The sequence below is a fragment of the Pseudorasbora parva genome, chromosome 19, assembly GCF_024679245.1.
Source record: "Pseudorasbora parva isolate DD20220531a chromosome 19, ASM2467924v1, whole genome shotgun sequence".
Lineage (NCBI taxonomy): Eukaryota > Metazoa > Chordata > Actinopteri > Cypriniformes > Gobionidae > Pseudorasbora > Pseudorasbora parva.
Window position 1 is genome coordinate 14,494,032 of NC_090190.1, and position 20,261 is coordinate 14,514,292.

The following is a 20,261-nucleotide window of genomic DNA, read 5'->3' on the forward strand; positions in this document are numbered from 1 at the left end:
TAATTTTTTTGTGGTTTTGTCACTTACTTTAAAAAAATTGTCTTTAATTCTATTTATCTTTTATTTCAGTTTTAATTAAACGAGAACTAGAAATAATGTTGTATTACTGAAAATAAGTATAAAAAGGTATAATGTTTATTTGAATTAATGCATATATATATATATATATATATATATATATATATATATATATATATATATATATATATATATATATATATATTTACTTTTAGCTAAGGATAACAACACTGGACTTTTTATGAGCTTCTGTGGTTTGGGCTACTTTTTGTTTAATATGATGTGTGTATATCGACATCTGTCTGTTAGTTTTTATCATATTTAACATCCATATTTATTTTTACATTTATCTTGTGTCGTATATCTAGCGCACTCTAGAGGCAAAACCGTTGAATTAAAAAAACTCCGCCATCGTCTGTTTTTATTGGCTCCAATAAACGTACACGTCAGCACTTAAGGGCGGAAAACAGTACGCAGCCGGCGAATGACTGCGCATATGTAAATCCGTTTCAAATATTTCCCGGGAAATCTGAGTTTCGCGGGAGGACCTTTCGCGCGTAAACCTCATCCCCTACTTCATTGTCCGCTTCCTGGAGCCATTTTTCGCTCTACCGAGAGGGAGTTTGCATCGCGTTTTAATCGCTTACATCGGGGGTTTTAGGATTGAGCAATTTCACTCATATTACAACTATGAATTCCTAAGACTGTGCGCTTTCATCATTTATGATTATTTTATATCCACTCGCTCGGATTTGATAGAAAACGAGCCTCTAATCACAAGTGGGACAAAGGGAACCTGCGCCTCTGAGGATCATGAGAAAGGGGGGTTCCTCGGTCCCAGGACAAGTCATGTTAACAGGGGTTGTTAGAGGCGAACAACACGCAGTTTTTAGTGCGGTTTCCGATCGACGGTGTGCAGTTTATTCCAACGCAGCCCGTATACAAATAAACACACCGCCGTCCACCAATAATGTCTGTGTGCCCGAGTCTTCTGCTGACAGTTTGTATACAACTCCTCTGCAAGGAGCGACACATGGGACAGGACTGCGACCCACACTAGGACGACCACCGGTAAATGTCTTTTCAATTCTGTGTTAAAGTGTTGCACATTCAATCCTGTCAATGTTAAGTCGTTAGGCTAAGTCCACTTAGCCTACTCCTGCTGTCATCATGGCTACTGCTGGATCTGCTTTATGTGCATTCAGTATCTGGAGTAGGCAGGTTTATGCAGCAGCGCTAATAAGCACGTTAACGATACTAAACTAATTAAGAACTTTACTGAATGTTATCCAAAATGCGTAATGACGCATGATGATGGTTTTACCACAAACAGACATATGCACATTTCCGCAATGTAGTCACTGCAGTTACGATTTGACCCTATTTTAAACAATACGATCTCGTATTAAACCAGATGCTGCAATGCATTGTTGTTTAACTTAATATAACAGCACTGTAGTATTTGTAAGTCGTTTGGTTGTCCAGTTGCACGCCTTTTAAAGTTTTCTTCGAAAGCTCGAGTGTTGCTGCTGTAAACCGCTCTATATAGGTCTGAAATAGAACACATGCAACGAAATATCGACTTAATATAGTCTAATATAAGTATAAGAGCCTGCTTTCCACGTAAAAGCTTGAATTAGTGGAGTATAGGCCCTGGTTTGTTGTCTTAGGATGGGGGATGGAGTCATTTCTCAGCTCGCGGACTCTTGTGCTAAGCCGAATGCTTTGCTAACTGTTGTTTTTATCGTGATTTGCTGCAAAAACTCTTACCTGCCATCTGTTTGTAAAGTCATTTAACATACGTGAGGTCGATGGTGTTCATGTTACCCAAACCTAACCGGCTTATTGAGAGAACTAAGTTTTGAATTATGAGAGTAATAGATTGGGATAATACACCAATTGCAACTTTTTCAAACTTAAATCTACATCGTTTTGAATTTTCACAACGACAAATGCCAAACTAATGCAAACACACGGGAGTGAAAATTGGTAGGTAAAAGTTGATGAGCTGAATGAAGGAACAACATCAACAACAAAAAACTATTAAAATAACGTCATGCTAGAATAATTAATGATACTGCAAGTATTAACCCTAAACTTGAATTGTGATGCTAAATATACAATTGTGATCTTTCTAATGTTAATGCCAATTATGTTAATGTTACCAAGTATGTCAGACCTTAAATTAAGCCAAAACCAGATTTTATGCTTAAACTATTTTGTAACACAAAAGTACATTTTATTGGTTTAAAGTTGTAAGGCATGGAGTCATTTGTGCAGCACTTAAGAAAGACACTTCCTATGACATCAAATGTATTTCCCATTTATCATGTAATGATGACAGCAGTAGTTTTGCAACATGCAAAATGCAAAAAATAGATCTTCACTGTGTCTATAATTATCTAAAGTGTCATTGGTCCTTTATAAGTTTCTCAGTGGTCACTGGGTTTAAGGCTTAGGTAATGGAGGACAGCCATTTTAATTTCTCCACTACTATCTGTATTGACTTCTGAAGTGGTATTACTAGGCAAACAAACTAATATCTGCTGCTTTTCAGATGAATCTGTGCCTGACCAATCTGCTTGATGTTTTTTAGGTACACGATATGTTAGGCTTGAAAAATCTACTTTTTCAATGTCACAGACAATATATTGACTGATTTTAGGGCCATTTGTGATGTATTGTCCAATGATTCTACCACTTTGTCCAAATAACACTAAGTGTTTCGATCTGATAATGCGTTTTCTATTAATGATGCACACACATTGAGTAGAGTAAAGGAGGTTTTTTTTTTTGTTTTGTTTTTTTAATTGAGCGTAATAGTATTCTTGTACTATTCTTATTTTTTTTTTCTTGACACAGGCTAAGAGGAGGTTGGAGCTGGACATCACAGACCACCAATACAGTGAGCCAGCCAAAACCTTTAAAAGTCGTAAAGGAGCTCTTAAACTGAAGGTCCCCAAAGGTATTCCATTCATTGTCGTTCCACAGTTTGCTCATGAGAAGTGTTGAGTCACCGATATTAAATTATACCTTCTAATTACATCATAAACCAGCCCTGCTTCCTTCTGCTGCAGAGTTATGAATGATTAAATGACCGCTTGCATTTCAGCTCCCAAAACCCCACCGGAGAAGACCCGATACGACACATCCTTGGGCTTCTTGACTAAAAAGTTCTGTCAGCTGCTGGCGCAGTCCTCCGATGGAGTGCTGGATCTCAATAAAGCTGCCATTGTGCTCAATGTTCAGAAGAGACGTCTGTATGACATTACCAACGTGCTGGAGGGAGTGCGCCTCATCAAGAAAAAGTCAAAGAACAATATACAATGGCTGTAAGTTACTTAAAATTGTGGTTCACGTCCTGCAGCTCTGATTATTTTGGACGTAATGGTAGGTTTAAGCTCCTAGTAGCACCTAAGCATTGACTCCTCTGGTGTTTGCAGGGGCTCCAGTCTGCCGCCGGAAGGTGGTCTTCCGTCTCCAGCGACACAGAGTCACAGCCTGGCCAGAGAGATGCTGGCACTCACTCAGGAGGAGAGACGCCTGGATGAGCTCATTCAGACCTGTACACGAAACGTCCAGCAGATGACCGAGGAAATCCACAGTCAGAAATATCCTTCACAAGCTGTTAGCTGTACTTTCTGAAGTATTTTAAGGTCACCCAAGGCCAGCAAAGGATAGCACAAGTAGAAATGTAAGCCTTATGCTTATTACACATTTTACAATTTTGGGCTGGCCCAGATGAAAGGTGACCAATCGTGCCCATTGGTGGTCGTGGCTCCTAAACGGTGGTCCTATGTTGTGTAGTGAGAGGTTCAAAAATTGCTGTTGTCTAGGTCTTGTGACCAAAGATGGCCTACGATAATTTTCTGACAGTAAAAAAATTATCATGAAATGGATCATGCCGCAAATCCTTTGCGAGTGTTTGCCGCTATGACCTATGTCTACTCACTAGCCAATAAAAATGCAGCATGAAATAGCGTATTGATCAACGCATGGCGCTAAAATGTATTACCTTAAGCTCCATTGCAAAATTGGCAAAAGTTGGTTTCTCTTCCCTAGCCATGACCACCCCACCACCACATTTTTTTCTCTTTTCAGCACGCTTAAAAACCACAATTGCCAAAGAATGATTAATCTTGCTTTGTTTACCACTGGTGCATGATAGCGACGTTTTATTATTCTATACTACCTTGAATCTAGGGGTGTCGAAATTAAGTTTCTACGATGCAGATAAAGACGATTCCGTATCGGTTCAGTAATAGATCATAACTGATTATAATGTACTGATGCTTTTCTGACATTATTTGTCGTGGTAGCATTCAATGGCAGAGGGAGGCGAAGGCAAGTAATTAAAAATTCTCCAACTACTTTGAAAGCAGACATCTGGGCACATTCTGGCTTTAATGAACAACCTGGTAAGAACACGCTGTGTTTACATCATGTCACGCACACATAAAATGTGCAGGGGGTAATACCACCAACATGAGAAACCACGTCAGCCATTTTACAACCCTGAGCTGTTAACGCCTGTCAGTGCTAAGGTGGACCCAGCTCATCCAAAAATAGATCAATGATATCAACGTTAGTGTTCTTAAAGCGCCTGTTTACACCTGTTCACTTCATGTGTTTTTACAGGTCAGATAGCTATCTGACTTGTCAAAACAATTTCATTTACACAGTCACATCATTGTATCTCCACAAAACAGATTTAAATTTCATCTCAAATTGCTGCGCTATATGCAGATTTCACCCAAAAAGGAAAATTGTCATTACTCATCCTCATGCTGTTCCAGACCCCTAAGACCTCCGTTCATCTTCGGAACACAAATGAAGAAATTTGGGTTGAAATCCGATGGCTCAGAAAGGCCTCTATTTACACCAATGTCACTTCCTCTCTCAAGACCCTTAAAAGGCACTAAAGACGTCGTTACAAAGCCCATCTCATTACAGTGGCGCTACAATAATTTTATGAAGCGACAAGAATAGTTTGTGCTTGGAAAAAAATGAAATAAAGACTTGTATAGTGATGTGACTGTTTCAAAATAAAGCTTCGAACCATTATGAATCAGCGTATCAATTCGGATTGCTAAAGTCACGTGATTTCAGCAGTTTGACGCTTTGACACGCGATCCGAAACGAATCGATATGCGTATTCATAACCGTTTGAAACTTTTTGAAATCGGCCCTTCACTATATGTCGTAATTTAGTTTTTTTGCACACAAACTATTCTCGTCGCTTTATAATTATTGTAGAACCACTGTAGTGAGATGGGCTTTGTAATGACTTCATTAGTGCCTGTTATGGGTCTTGAGAGAGGAAGTAACATTGGTGTCAATGAAGGCCTGTGTGAGCCATCGGATTTCAACAAAAATATCATAATTTGTGTTCCGAAGACAAACGTAGGTCTTGCGGATGTTGAACAAAATGAGTGTAAGTAACTATTGACAATTTTCATTTTTGGGTGAACTATCCATTTAAATGGAGTTTACATCTCTGAAAACAACAGCTTTGAGCTGCATTTTATTAATCAACAGCTAATTTCAAATTACTTTTGGTTTGTGTGTTGGCTTGATGAAGAGATGCTCAGGGCTGCAGTAGCGCTGTCTTAGGACTATAACGTCATATAGCCCATAAATACACTCATGCATTTATTTTTTTTAGTATTGGGAGTAAAATTGTTTTCAACAGCCAGATGCCCTATTCCACCAGAATCAACCGGGTGCTAGTTTAGAGCTAGTGCTAGTACCAGTTCGGAGTTAGTTTGACTGACGAGCCTTCTAAGAACCAGTTTGTTTTTCCACGGTCTAGAGAACCAGCACAGAGCCAGGTCGTGCATTACCATAGACATCTCATCTTTCGCAGCAACTATAGCGAGGCAGCAGGAAACATACACACCAGGCTTGTTCGAGATGCATCGGCGCTGTGCAGACTGATCCGTGTGTGAGCTCAAAATACGTATGATCTCGCGGTCACATAGCGATCGGGCTGCACAGCACTAATGCATCTCGATCAAGCCTTCCGTCAACAATGGCGACTGTTGATTTCTATTAACGCACATGGCTTTGCGATCCTACATCAGCACCAAAACCCCACGAATCCAAATCGTTCATGCAGCTCGCTGTAATTTGTATAGACAGCGATTACAATAGATTAGCTTTTAGCTCGATTAGCTGCTATTTTAAAAATGGCGGATCTCATGTTTGTGTTCATCTTGTTGGTCACGGCAAGCCCGACCCCAGCTGCTGATGCAAGCGGTTCTTTCTTTTAGCCCAGCAGTGTTTTGGTGCTACTTAAGAATCTCTCTTCCTGTTTCGGACCTGGTCCTTTAGGTGTGGAAAGACAAAGAACCGATTTGAAACTAGGCTTTGCCTCCAAACCAGCACTGCCCTGGTGGAAAAGGGTTTTTAGATGTTCAGTGGCCAAAACCACCTCCTGAAGTGGCTTTTAGCACTTACTTTTGTGTATTTGTTCTAAATGCTCCTTTTGTCTTCTGTGCCCAGACTTGAGTTTTGTATTTGTTTGATACATTCAAGAAGCGTGTTTTTTCTTTGAGCAGGTAAAATGAATGAAAGGTTCTGTTCCTATATCTGACTGCCTTTATTGACCAAATTGTATACATTGAAAATTGAGAATGCAGTGCATTGTGATGTTAAACTGAATCCATGACCATCGCAATTGAACCACGAGACCAGTGTAGGTTCACACGCTTGCATCGGAGCCTACGATTTAAGTGTCGTCATAATGCAGTCTACATGCAAGTCATACCCAAGTTTATTAAATCCATTGCGTGCAGTAATGTTTGTAATCTTACAGGATTGCCAAAGTCTATATCAGTTGTAGGGCTGGTTTGAAAATAGACATATCAATTTTAATTGTGATGAACAAATATCAATTCTTAATCCCAAGATTCTTTGTTTTAGTATATGCTGTTCAGTTGATGTGTAAACAAAACTTAACAAAACCTTATCTATAATGCACCTTCCATCCAATAAATCACAGTAAGCTGCTTTTTTGTTTTCTTTAAAAAGTGTCATCTTTCAAGTCCTTTCGATTTTATTAGAAAATTTAAACTATGCTGTCCTTTAATGTGGCTTGACTGATTGCTGTAGCCACCTCAGATCAAGTGGCACATGAACTGATCATTTCCTCTTTACTACTAGTTACAGTAAGAAAAAGGACATGAATGAACATCAAAAGATATGTTGAAATACTTGGTTGTTACCCGTTTTGTCCTTAACCTTTCTAACATATGCCTATGTGACCTATCAAGACATCCGAAGAATAAAGAGCCTAAAAGACCAAACCGTCATAGCGATCAAAGCACCATCTGAAACAAAGCTGGAAGTGCCTGACCCGAAGGAGGTAAGTAATTTTGTCTTAGTTTCATGCATGTAGTGTTTAAAGGCCCATTCACTCCTAGAATGAAACAATGACTGTTAAGGGTTGGGAATCTAACTGTATTATGTTATATTATCGACAACTTAACCTTCTTTTAAATGTAGCTTATTGCATTGTACTGTAACTGCGTCATGAAAATCCAGTCTACAGTTTGAAGCTTACAAAGGTACCAGGATATACTTTAAGCTATAGTGTAGAAACGTTGAACGAACAAACAAACATGTCTTCTCGAACAAAATAATTGGTCCATAATGTGGAAGTCTTCTCAGGTTTGTTTCTTTGGGAGGTGCGTGATATTAAAGAGTTAAGTACTCAATGGGGTGTACTCGCTCTGACAAACACTGTGACCTGCATCTTAGGGTGGGTTCTCACTTGGCATGTTTGGTTCAAATAAAACGAACACTTGTACAATTTGCTCTGTTAAAAGGTTAATTTGAATAACTGTGAACGCTGCCATCCGAACCCTTGTGTGCACCAAACAAGCAGACTGAGAAGATGAAAAGCTGCGTCTTGGTCTGCTTCCAAACGAACTCTGGTACTGTTTGAATGATATACAGTGAGGAAAATAAGTATTTTAACAGCCTGCTATTTTGCAAGTTCTCTCACTTGGAAATCATAGAGGGGTCTGAAATTTAATGCTAGCTGCATGTCCACTGCGAGAACTGAAATCACAATATATGATTGATTTGTATGATACAGCTGAAAATAAGTATTTGAACACCTGTCTATCAGCTAGAATTCTGACCCTTAGTCCTGTTAGTCTGCCTTAAAAATGTCCACCTCCACTCCATTTATTATCCTAAATTAGATGCACCTCTTTGAGGTCACTAGCTGCATAGACATCTGTTCCCCCCCATATAATCAGGAAGAATCCAACTACTAACATGGCCAAGGCCAAAGAGCTCTCCAAAGACACTAGAGACTAAATTGTACACCGCCACAAGGCTGGAAAGTCCTGATTTGGAAACCACATCATGGTTTGAAATCATGCATGGAACGGAAGGTTCCCCTGCTTAGACCAGCACATGTTCAGGCCGGTCTTAAGTTTGCCAATGACCATTTGGATGATCCAGAGGTGTCATGGGAGAGTCATGTGGTCAGATGAGACCAAAATAGAACTTTTTGGTCATAATTCCACCAAACATGTTTTGAGGAAGAATGATGAGTGCCATCCCTACTGTGAAGCATGGGGGTGGTGGCATCATGCTTTGGGGTGTTTTTCTGCACTGTATTAGAGGATGACCGGGGCCATGTATTGCGAGATTTTTGGGGAACAACCTTAGTTAGAGCATTGAAGATGGGTCGAGGCTGGGTCTTCCAACATGACAATGACCTGAAGCACAGCCAGGATAACCAAGGAGGGGCTCTGTAAGAAGCATATCAAGGTTCTGGCGTGGCCTAGTCAGTCTCCAGACCTAAAACCAATAGAGACTATTTGGGGGAGCTCAAACTCCGTGTTTCTCCGCGACCGGCCGGAAACCTGACTGATCTTGAGAAGATCTGTGTGGAGGAGTGGGCCAAAATCCCTCATGCAGTGTGCAAACCTGGTGAAAAACTACAGGAAACGTTTGATCTCTGTAATTGCAAACAAAGGCTACTGTACCAAATATTAACATTGATTTTCTCAGATATTAAAATTCTTATTTGCAGCTGTATCATTGTGATTTCTGGATTATTTTTCTCACAGTGGACATGCATCTATGATGACAATTACAGACCCCTCCATGATTTTTACGTGGGAGAACTTGGAAAATAGCAGGGTGTTCAAATACTTATTTTCCTCACTCTATGAACGCAGCACAGGCCAAAGAACTGTAAACGAACCAAATACGGGAAGAAAAAGGCAAGAATGCTCGTATGCCTTTTTTCTTTTCCGTCGTAATATTGCCGATCACAGTTTTGTACAGGTGTCAGTACAGCGTCTCCTGTACAGAGGGATTCCTGACGCTGTTTTGACACCTTCACACCTTTCGTAAGCTCTTTCTAGTTCTCAGCTGGTCAAAATACCATCATATGGAGGCTACGCACGAGTGCGTTTATCACAGCACACAGCATTGTTTTGGATGTTTGATAAGTTCAGTCTCAAAATAGGCAATACTTCATAAAGCCGCCCAATCAGGGTGTGAGTAAATCCCTATACTTGTGCCTTTAGCCTAATGCCAATCTGAATAGTAAGCGGACCAGGATTGAATGTTTTATTTTTTTAACACAAAAGATGCCTTAGATGCCACACAATCCCAAATTCAGTTATTTCACAGCTTGTGCTTCAATGGTCAAATACGCTAGCCTAGAAAACTAGACACCCTAGCGGCAGCAAATCTAATCTGCCGTGAGTATCGTCTAGCAATTCTCAATACCTTTTGAGCTGTAAAAACCAAACTCTGGTCAGGCCAATCACATTGGCCCTCATTTATCAAAAGTGCGTACACCAAATTTCCAGCGTACACCTTGCATACACCCAAACCCACAGTGACTTTGAGATTTATCAATATGGATGACATTCTTCTTCTAAATAACAAGCGTCATTAAGAATAAAAATCATAATAATAATAAGAATCTTACAAATTATGTAATTATTAATGTGAATGAATGGTACTCCACATCACATCATCACTATTGTACACCCCAATATATGTGCCGTGATACGAAATTAAATGCTAATTGTTTCAAAACGTGCTGTAAAATAATGCATTGTGATGGTAATTTATCATCCAAACAGCTATTTAAACTGCTGGAGTGCGCTTCTCAACCTCCACTCTATTAAGAGTAGGCTACTCGTAATTTGGGTCCATATTTTGTTTTTGTAGGTGCCTTAATCCCACTCTTTAAACTCCCAAATAAAACAATTTCGGGGTTTTTTTCCACTTCCCTGGTGATGGTCTCGATGGGCGCGTCTCAATCATCTCACTAGTTCAGTTGTCAGGACACTGATCAGGGAGTCAGCCCATTGACTTATGTCCCAATCAGTGCCTTGACTAGTGGACTAGTGAGATGATTGAGCGCGCCCGATCTCCACGGCGGAGAAGTTTCGCTTCTTTGCCGTCTTCTGTTTGTCAATGGCGTAAAATGAGGGCGTGAAGGAGTCAGAGACTTGAATATATAGGGGCGTTATTCTAATGACGATCATTTTCAGCCGCAGCATTTATCAAGGGCAAGTATTGCGTACACCTGGATTGCAGAGGTACGCACAGCTTCATAAATCAGGTGATGAGAGGAGTGTAAGCATAATCTTACGCCAACATATACACCAGTTTCTACGCAAGATTGATAAATGAGGGCAATTGTGTATAGGGTTGGTGGGCAGGGCTTAACATGATGGCAGAGTTGCGCTTGCGTGCTACTAGTAAACGTAGAAGCTGGGGAACGCCGGTTTTTCGGATCAGCTTTGACCGCGACTCTGGAAGACTTGGGAGTTGAGCTTTTCTCTGTGAAAAGAACACAGAACGGCACTTAAGTCACTCATAAAAAGGGAAGATGTGTTCGGAGTTTTGCCGTCCGGATACAGCGAAAGTTTAATCTGTCAACTAGCTCTGTTTCACCTTCGTTGCTCTGGTTGGTTGAAGCGCTATCCAATCGCGTGCAGAGGGAGTTTGAAAGACAACTGTTTATCCCGCCCCTCGGATTGAGCCCTGTCAATGGTGAGTTTCCAGATCAAACATCTTGATGTGAGTCTGTCTTGTCAGGCTACAAATACACATGATTAGGGATGTGATGAGACGCTTTTCACATGACGAGACATGAGATCGGTTTTATGAGGACAAGATTTTTACGTAGTATTTTTAAGAAATCCTAAGTGAAATGCATTAGAGAATATTTTGCAAGTGCATTTAAAGTTATAACTTAACTCCTTCCCACAAATTGATCATAGATACTAAGTGCAAACAGTAACCATAATCAGAGTACTCAATATTCAAAGTGCAAATAGACCATTTTTTTCTTGCTGAATGATAGTTGCAATTAAATAGTTGTCATATTGGCAGAGATTTGCATGCCTTAGGTTGCTGCTTTCAAACAGCAGTAACCTCTTTACCCATTTACTTTCACTTTAAATTTTACGATTGTATGTACTCTGTGAATAGAATGGTGGTGCTGAATGGCCATTTTAAAATGCAAGTCTGTCCCTTCTGCGCTGCAATGAATCCTCCACCACGGTCTTAAGTGAATGCAAACAATTCACTAAATAATCAAATGAACTCAAATGTGTTAATATATTGAGTCTGTGCATTATGTGCACATTTTGCACTGGCCACACATCTCCACAAAACGAATATAAAGTCAACTTCAATTCCCACATTACATTTCTCTGGCTATCACCAGACCAAGCTCAATTTGAGATTGAACATTGGTCCGGGGAGTCTGCTCTGTATATTCTACTGCACAAAAGGGGTGATAAACGAGCATTATTCGATTGACTTTGTTTGCAATTGGATAGTCCTTCAACCAATCAGACCACAAGAGGCGTGATCAACAGGCAACGACCCATCACTTCTCTATCCGTCATCGTGTTAAACCCACCAAAGGGATAAGCCAGTCTGGGATTGGTTCCCACAAAAGTGTAACAGAAGCAGTAGAAATGAATGTACAGGTTTCCAGAATGAGTTGCAGGGCGAAATCAAATCGCCGGCAGATCAGGCTGGGTTTACCCAGACTAACGTTGCATGCAAATTCAACTGGGAACCTGTTACCGAAAGCAACATGTGCTGAAACTTATCACTTTGTCAAGATCAAAGTCCGCAATACGAGAGAGCGGTATCAGCATTGGTGAGAGAATTTATCGTTCGCCACTTTCAGGATGACACCAAATGGTGAATTATTTGTGGCAGTTTGCATGTCTGCTTGCTTTAGGAAGATACTCAACTGTTCATCTGTCAGGCCATATCTGTGGTGACGCGTGTTGCCAGTAGTGTTTTTTTTCTGTCTACCGGGAGCCGGTATAACACTGAATTGTGTGGCTTCAACAGCCAGATGCATTTCCACTGTAGTGTCATCTGAAATGCATCTCAAACCACCTCCTGGAGTGATTTGAATTATTTATTGAAATTAGAATTGAGCATTTACACCGGGTCTTTTCACAATCGGATAGCTAAGATCAGAGAACATGCATGAAGTGACCAGGGCCCGTATCCCTAAAGAAATTTTGTGCAAAAAGTGGCTTCTAGCGGCCAAATAGAAAAGAAAATTCTCAGTCATAACGTTTTCTTAGAATTTCCCCTAAAAGTGACACGGAAATCCCAGTTAATATAAAAGCTATTCCTCAAGATTCCTAGCGCTTAAAAGGGCTTCTAAGGCGAGATCTGCTGAGCGCAGGGAAGAGGACTTTTAGTGGCTTAGGATTTCCCCTAAGCAGCTGCACAAAAATCTGTCTCCTCTCCACCAATCAGCTGGTGTGTGGTGAGCGTTCTGGCGCAATATGGCTGCCGTCGCATCATCCAATTGGATGCTGCACATTAGTGGTGGTTGAGGAGATTCCCCCTTCTATGTAAAGCGCTTTGAGTGCCTAGATAAGCGCTATATAAATGTAATGAATTATTATTATTAAAATTGCCAACAGAGGAGGCATTGAGAGATGTCCTGCAAACACTGGATGACAGGGAATTGAGACGCTACAGATTGGATCATGCAGGAATCATGTTTGTGGTGGATCTCCTTAGAGATGCAATTACTTCACCAACTGGGCCAGCAACAAACCTTGCCTCCTCAGTCCAGTTCGGCTTGCGATTCCTTTTCCTTTTTTTTTTTTTTCTCCATTTTCTGTGTTTGTAGGATATTTGTTAACGAGCTTTCATTGACCAGCCAGCAATCACAGACATTGATAAAAGCTGAGCGCATTACCCTGGTTAAGACCACGCTGAGTTGTAACGTTGTAATTTCTACTTCATTAAGGACAGCCCCTTGATAGGCCATCTTGTTTTCAATGGGGTCCATATCGGAGTGAAAGTACAAAATATGCCAGCTAGGATATTAATATGAGCAAATAAGACACAAGCTCATTACACCCTGTTCAAATAATGATTTTTTTTTTTAAGTTTTCACATATTTTAGATTGTAATGTTAGGCTATAACCACTACAGATTACTATTAATTTCAGATATTTTCTTGAATGGGAAATATTATTTACAATTACAGTCTGCATAAGATTAGAGTGTATAATTGTTTATTGATTTGAGGGTCCGTCCTTTGCTCATTATCATCAAAAGTTTTCATCAAACTTGTAGGATCAACCAATCACGGCTTTTGAAATGAGCTTTTGAGTCATACTTAGCAACGGGGTCAACCACACCTCCTCACTAAGATAGGATTTTCCATCCATTCCTTGCTCAGAGTTCACTGAAAATGTTCTGGAATCACTTCTAAGCTAAAACTCCTGGCAAGGAATTTTTAGGTTAAGTTAGGAGCTCTCGGAGAGGATTCTAAAATTTTTAGGGATACGGGCCCAGGTGTAAATGTGTACAAAGTTATTGCAGCCTAGTTTGAATAATTACAATTGTCAGCTGTAGGGAGATTTAAAGGATTAGTTCACTTTTAAATAAACTTTTGCTGAAAATGTACTCACTCCCATCCCCTTGTCATCCAAGATGTCCATGTCTGTCTTTCTTCAGTCGAAAAGAGAGGTTTTTGATGAAAATATTCACTGGGTACCAAACGGTTCAAGGTCCAAATGACAGGTTCAGGGCAGCTTTAAATGATACTGGACGAGGAATAAGGTCTTATCTAGTGACACAAGCGGCATATAGTACGCATTTAAATTGAAAGGTCACGCTTGACATAGGCGGACATACCGTGTCAGTGTTTACAAATGTGCGGAAAGAGGACCATATACACTTATTCAAATGTCTGTCAGTTTAACGTTTAAAACGTTTCACGTTTTATTTGCTCAATTCTGGATGGTATATTGATATCACTAAAATCCCTAAATATACAAACTTCAACGAGAGTATATAGGGGGGAGCCTTGGTGCTTGTTTTGGGTCAGATATAACTTTAATGACTTGTACTTTACAGATTTCATTAACTGCTCAGACTGATTCATTGAGCAAGTAAGCCATTTTACAGATGAGTTGAACTTAAAAAAATGAGTTCATGCTGTGTGCTTTCTTCAGTCAGGTTAACGCGAAAAAGGTAGTTTTGCTGATGTGGCAATAATAATTAAAAAAAATGAATTCATAAATCAACTGATTATTCATCCTTGGCATGTTTGGTTTGATTAAAGCAAACCCTGGTGTAGGGATGCTCATCGTTTAAAGGGTTAGTTCACCCAAAAATAAATTATTTCATTAATTACTCATCCTCATGTCGTTGGACACCCGTAGCACCTTCTTTCATCTTCGGAACACAAATGAAGATATTTTTGTTGAAAGCTGATGGCTGAGAAAGGCTTCAAAAAGGCCATCCTACATTTCCACTGACCCACTCACAAGACCCATAAAAGGCACTAAAGACTTGGTTACAAAGTCCATCTCACTACAGGGGCTGTACAATAATTTTACCAAGTGACGAGAATTAGTTTTTGTGCGCAAAAAAAAATATCAAAATAGCGACACAGACTAACATAAACGACAAGGCTTTCTGCTGCGGGTCCAACGGTCAACAGGCTGTGATCCAGACTAACCCACATCACTTTGACATGTTACTTTTTAACAATTAAAAACCGTTCAAGGTGTGTATTGAGGTAACGTTAGACCTGCTGTTTTTATTTGACAGAAAAACGATTCCGGTTGTTCAAAGCTGCAAACTGATTCAGTGTACACTCCTGAACAAAATCTTAAGACCACGGGTTTCTTTGCAAGTTTTACACATTTCGCCGGGTTGTAAGTGCTGATTAAAAATGCCAAAAGAAGAAACGGGAGCAAGAGACCAAATTGAGAGTAGGCAATTTATTGAACACTGCATTTAAACTGAAACAGGCCGTTCATCAGCTGATCAAAAGTTTAAGACCATAGCCATAAAAAGGTCAAATCTCTCCTTCAAGCAGTCATACTGTCAAGATCTGCTGATGGCAAAGGCAAAAAGGCTTTCTCTCTTTGAACATGGCAGGATTGTTGAGCTGCACAAGCAAGGCCTTTCGCAACGCGCCATCGCTGCTGTGGTTGGACGCAGTAAGACAGTCATTTTACATTTTCCTAAAAAATCCTGAGTTATGGGACAAAGTGGTAGACCCAAAAAGATTTCGCCTGCACTGAGCTGCATGATCCGACGGGTTGTCCGTGAAGACACAGGTCAATCCTCAACCCAAATTAAGGCCCTTACTGATGCTGACTGCAGCCCAATAACCATAAGACGTCATCGCCTAGAGAAGGGCTTCAAGAACAAAAAAACGTCTCCAAAGGCCATGTCTGCTCCCACGACACAAACTTGCCTGTTTAGAATTTGCAAGGGAGCACCAAACATGGGACATTGAAAAGTGGAAGAAATTTTTATTCTCTAACGAGAAGAAAGTTAACCTGGATGGTCCTGATGGCTTCCAACGTTACTGGCATGACAAGAAGATCCCACCTGAGATGTTTTCTACGTGGCACCATGAAGGAGGCTCCATCATGATCTGGGGTGCTTTTTCCTTCAATGGGAAAATGGAGCTTCAGGTTGTGAATGGGCGTCAAACGGCGACTGGCTATGTGGATCTGTTGCAGTGGGCATCCTTCTTGACCGAGGGCCCCCGTCTCTGCGGTAATGACTGGGTCTTTCAACAGGACAATGCTGCAATTCACAAAGCCCGCCAGACAAAGGACTTCTTCCAGGAGAATAACGTTGCTCTTTTGGACCATCCTGCGTCTTCCCCTGATTTAAATCCCATTGAGAACATTTGGGGATGGATGGCAAGGGAAGTTAACAAAAATGGACATCAGTTCCAGACCGTGGATAACCCTTCTTGAAGCCATCTTCACCACATGGAGCACCAGCCTCCTGTAAACAGTCGCATCAAGCATGCCGAAACGAGTTTTTAAAGTGATCAACAAGAACGGTGGGGCTACTCGCTACTGAGTCCTTTTTTGACACTTTTAGTACTGTTGTGCGTTTATTTTTGGCCTATGGTCTTAAACTTTAGATCAGCTGATGTTTCAGTTTAAATGCAGTTTTCAATAAATTGCCTACTCTCTATTTTTTGTCTCTTGCTCTTGTTTCTTCTTTTGGCCTTTTGAAGCAGCACTTACAACCCGGTTATGATCCACAAGTGTGAAATGTGTAAAACGTGCAATGAATCCCCTGGTCTTAGGATTTTGTTCAGGAGTGTGTTTTTGTTTTATCTCAATTTGGTAATTTAGCCCAAGTGAAAATATTTAGTGTAGGCCTATTTATTTAATGCTTTTTATTTAAATGATTTCCTGTTTTTCTCTCGTCAGAATAGCTGCAGGTGCGTTAAAATGTTGTTTGTGTATGTAGTTTCTGTTGATCTGTTTGCACAGTAAATAAACCTGTTTTTTTTTTTTTTTTTAAGGGTCACAGACAGTCTTTTATTTATTTATTTAATGCCAAGTCAATATTATAATCTTATCAGTTAATAATCAATTAATGAGCATTGGTTGTCGGTCGGGAAAATTAACCGAAATGAGCATCCCGATTGCTGTGTGAATGCTGCCATCTGAACCCTGGTGCGCACCAAAAGATGGGTCCACTTGTAAAGAACTCCAGTGCATAAATGATATATGAACGCAACGCAGACCAAAGACATGTAAACAAACCAAAAACCAGAAGATGAGACCTTAAAGCTACAATATGTATTTTTTCGCTGATAGGGGTTGATAACTTCTTTAAAACAATAACAAAGGAGTAGATTGACGCAGTGAATGAGTCTGGAATCGTAGAACTTGTCATACCGATGGCTCTAATGATGTTAATGGGGAAATCGTTTATGTATGAGTGAATGCATTCGTATTTTAACATGATGCAGGGCACAATTACTGATATCAGCACCACACAAGTCCTGGATGATATAAATTGGCAAGTTCTGAATTACTAGTTCTCAGCTGGTCAGAATAGGATCCATATGCAGGCTACACAATTAGAAGCGCATGTAGTGTATTTTTTTAGTTTTTTTCCCCCTCTATGATCAGAAAGTTCTGACTCAAAATGCAAAATGGGCAATAAGTCAAAAGCAGACAAGTTAATAACACATCCCTATGCCTTTAGGTTCAGGGATAGAAATGATTCTAAAACCTGCCTTTGTAACCATTTGTAAAAGTGTTATTGAATGCATTTTATTTTGATTTATTAAACTTTATTTGTGGCTTTGGTTTTCAGGCTAATGGAACTTTTATCTTTTGATTTCTGTAAATTAATTTTATGAATAACCATTTATAGTTACTCTGGTTGTAGTTGAGCCAGCTTAAGTAATTTTGTTTGTTCCTTTTATATACTAAGTTCTTTGATGTCTGTTCAGAGTTTACAGGTCCACCTGAGTAGCTCCAAGGGCCCCATTGATGTTTTCCTCTGTACGGATGGGGGTGATTCAGGGAGTCTGCTCCACAACGGCCTTGATGTGAATGGAAATCACCCTGCGTTTCTCAAAGTCTCCCAAGGCAAGCACTCGCAACTTTTACAGCCACTATAACATCTGGTACTTCCAAAAAAAAAAAGTCCTTCAAGTATATTTTCCCGTTCTATATTTCAGAAGCTGCTTCAGATGGAATGGCTGATGGTGTGAAGATGAACGGTAGCGTCAATGGTTTTGGGTCCTTGGCTGGAAGTGCCCCCATGTCACCACTCAGTTCCTCCTTATCCTCCATTCTCCAACAGCCAGAGGAGTCCATTCCCTTCGTGCCGCTTTCTCCTGCTCTGCTCAGTGACGAATACATGCTGAGCTTGGGTGATGAGCAGGGCATAAGCGATCTGTTCGACTCTTGTGACCTGGACACTCTAGCACTGGATGACCTGCTTAGGATATGAGCGATCCCGGAGGCCAGACGAACCTGTTTTCAAGTTAGTTGACCGGTGCTTCTTGGTTCCTGAATGAAAACTAGATTGACAAGATTGATTGGCGTGAATCTGGGGATGAACTACAGACTGAATTTTTGTTTTTGTTTTTTTCCTAATCGTCGCATTTGACATTCACAGTTTACGCATGGATCTTTAGGCTTACTGCTATAGGATCCAAGGTTTCTCTTGTCTGCTACTGTACAGATGGGTTTCTGTACCCTGATAATGTCATTTTAAAGTTATTTTTAGTGTGGTGAATTGCATGAATTGTGTGATTGGTCTATAAACTGTCATGCTGGTTTTTGTGATGGGCAGCCCCTGCGGTTAATGCAGAAAGATCACAATTTCTTCAGAAATCGAGTATTACTCTACTCTCAATGCGAGTTGTTTTTGCCATTTGAGTTAATCTCTCGCTTTTTTGGGGGGAGAGTCATCTCGGCATCGTAGGCTAGCTAAATATCAAAGAATATCCGCGAGTTGTTCCCTTATTGAATGATCCAAAGTGAATTTGGTGCTTTAGCACTTAGTTTGCTATATGCCAGTGTACAGTATCTCAGGGCACAGATCAAGGAGTGAGTGCTTTGTGTGGTGGTTCTAGCCATGTCTGGGTAAATGTTGAATGAAATTGGATTTCCTGAACTACAGCGTCTTATCACTTTAGTTACCAAATGATTTGTGCAAAGAAATCAACTTTTCCTTCTCCATTTTGGTGTGACTCATGTGTAAACATCAATGTAATGATTCTGCAAGTTCTAAAGTTTTGGCTAATTTTTTAACTTTAGATTGGGAACAGAATTGTGGATATGACTCTAATCTAGTCCCCCTTCATGTTGAATGTATTTCAGTATCTGAATTGCACTGAAGACTTGTGAAGCCATCATGGACATCTGTGGTGTAACTCGTGATTTATCGAACCTTTATTGTCCCACAGAGAATTTTAGGTTTTTCAGTTGCAGCTTTCTTGTTTGTAGTTCACATTAATTTCCCATCATATGTTTTTGTCCATTCCTATAAGTTAATTTGATTATAGTTAAAAAAAAAAAATTGCGTCTCATTAGAGCCATGCTATTTTCCCCCTGCTTTATAGCTTCAGTCCAGCAAATTAGACTAAACCAATCTGTTACTTTAGTTGTATTTTAGTTGTAAAGTTTGTGTAATACTTCAAATGTGAAGTAACTTGTAAATGCAGTTTTTTTGCTGTGGTTAAAGTAAATTATGGTACATATATTAAATTTGAATTAGTGCTAATGCTCACTAGTTCTCTTGGTTCTGCGTTGGAATGAGGATGTTGGTCATGTATGCAGCCATATTGCATAGTTATGACTTATCACTCCGCCGTGTATTCCATTCTACAGTGCAGTTTGATTGTTCATTATTTTAATTTTTTTTTTACAATTAGAGGCAGTTTGTGTGCCAATGTGTGAAATGTGAAGTTTTATATGTGGACTGTAAACTGTGCATTAATTGTTTGCAAATTGTTTTTAATAAAGTTATGAATTTCTGCACATTCTGCCCTGTTGATCATTGTTGCGAAGTATGGTTGTAAAAGGCCCTTTATGCATTGATTTGGAGTGGTGGACTGGTGCTGTTTAAAAATCTCTGTCTCGTCCTAACTCTGTGCCAAACTTGGATAATTTTAAATTGGTTCTGAAAAGATGTTTATCACAGCTGGTCTTTTAAGGAAATGTTGCGCCTAAAAACAGCGTGACACTTTTTTTTTTTTTTTTTTTTTTTTTTTTCATTGATTCGTCTGAGAAACTTCAGATCCGGAATGTTACAAAAATATACTAAAAGTGAACAATATGTATTGACCCTAATATGCCAGTAGGGTAAACTCTGCCGCTTTTTCATTTTCCAATGTTGAGAAATGAAACTGGTGACTCAATTCCAAATGATATTTTAGGTCTGTCTGGTATCAACTGAAATGGGAA

At 39.9% G+C, this 20,261-nt stretch overlaps 1 protein-coding gene across 1 annotated transcript; it reads left to right on the forward strand.

The window, feature by feature from the left end:
• Positions 1 to 561: 561 nt before the first annotated feature.
• e2f3 (E2F transcription factor 3) lies at positions 562 to 19,853 on the forward strand. Its single transcript, XM_067425243.1, has 7 exons — positions 562 to 1,089; positions 2,881 to 2,983; positions 3,131 to 3,350; positions 3,462 to 3,629; positions 7,270 to 7,384; positions 17,795 to 17,933; positions 18,026 to 19,853. The coding sequence occupies exons 1-7, from the start codon at positions 832 to 834 to the stop codon at positions 18,298 to 18,300; spliced, it is 1,278 nt and encodes a 425-aa protein (XP_067281344.1). The 5' UTR covers positions 562 to 831; the 3' UTR covers positions 18,301 to 19,853.
• The last annotated feature ends 408 nt before the right edge of the window (positions 19,854 to 20,261 follow it).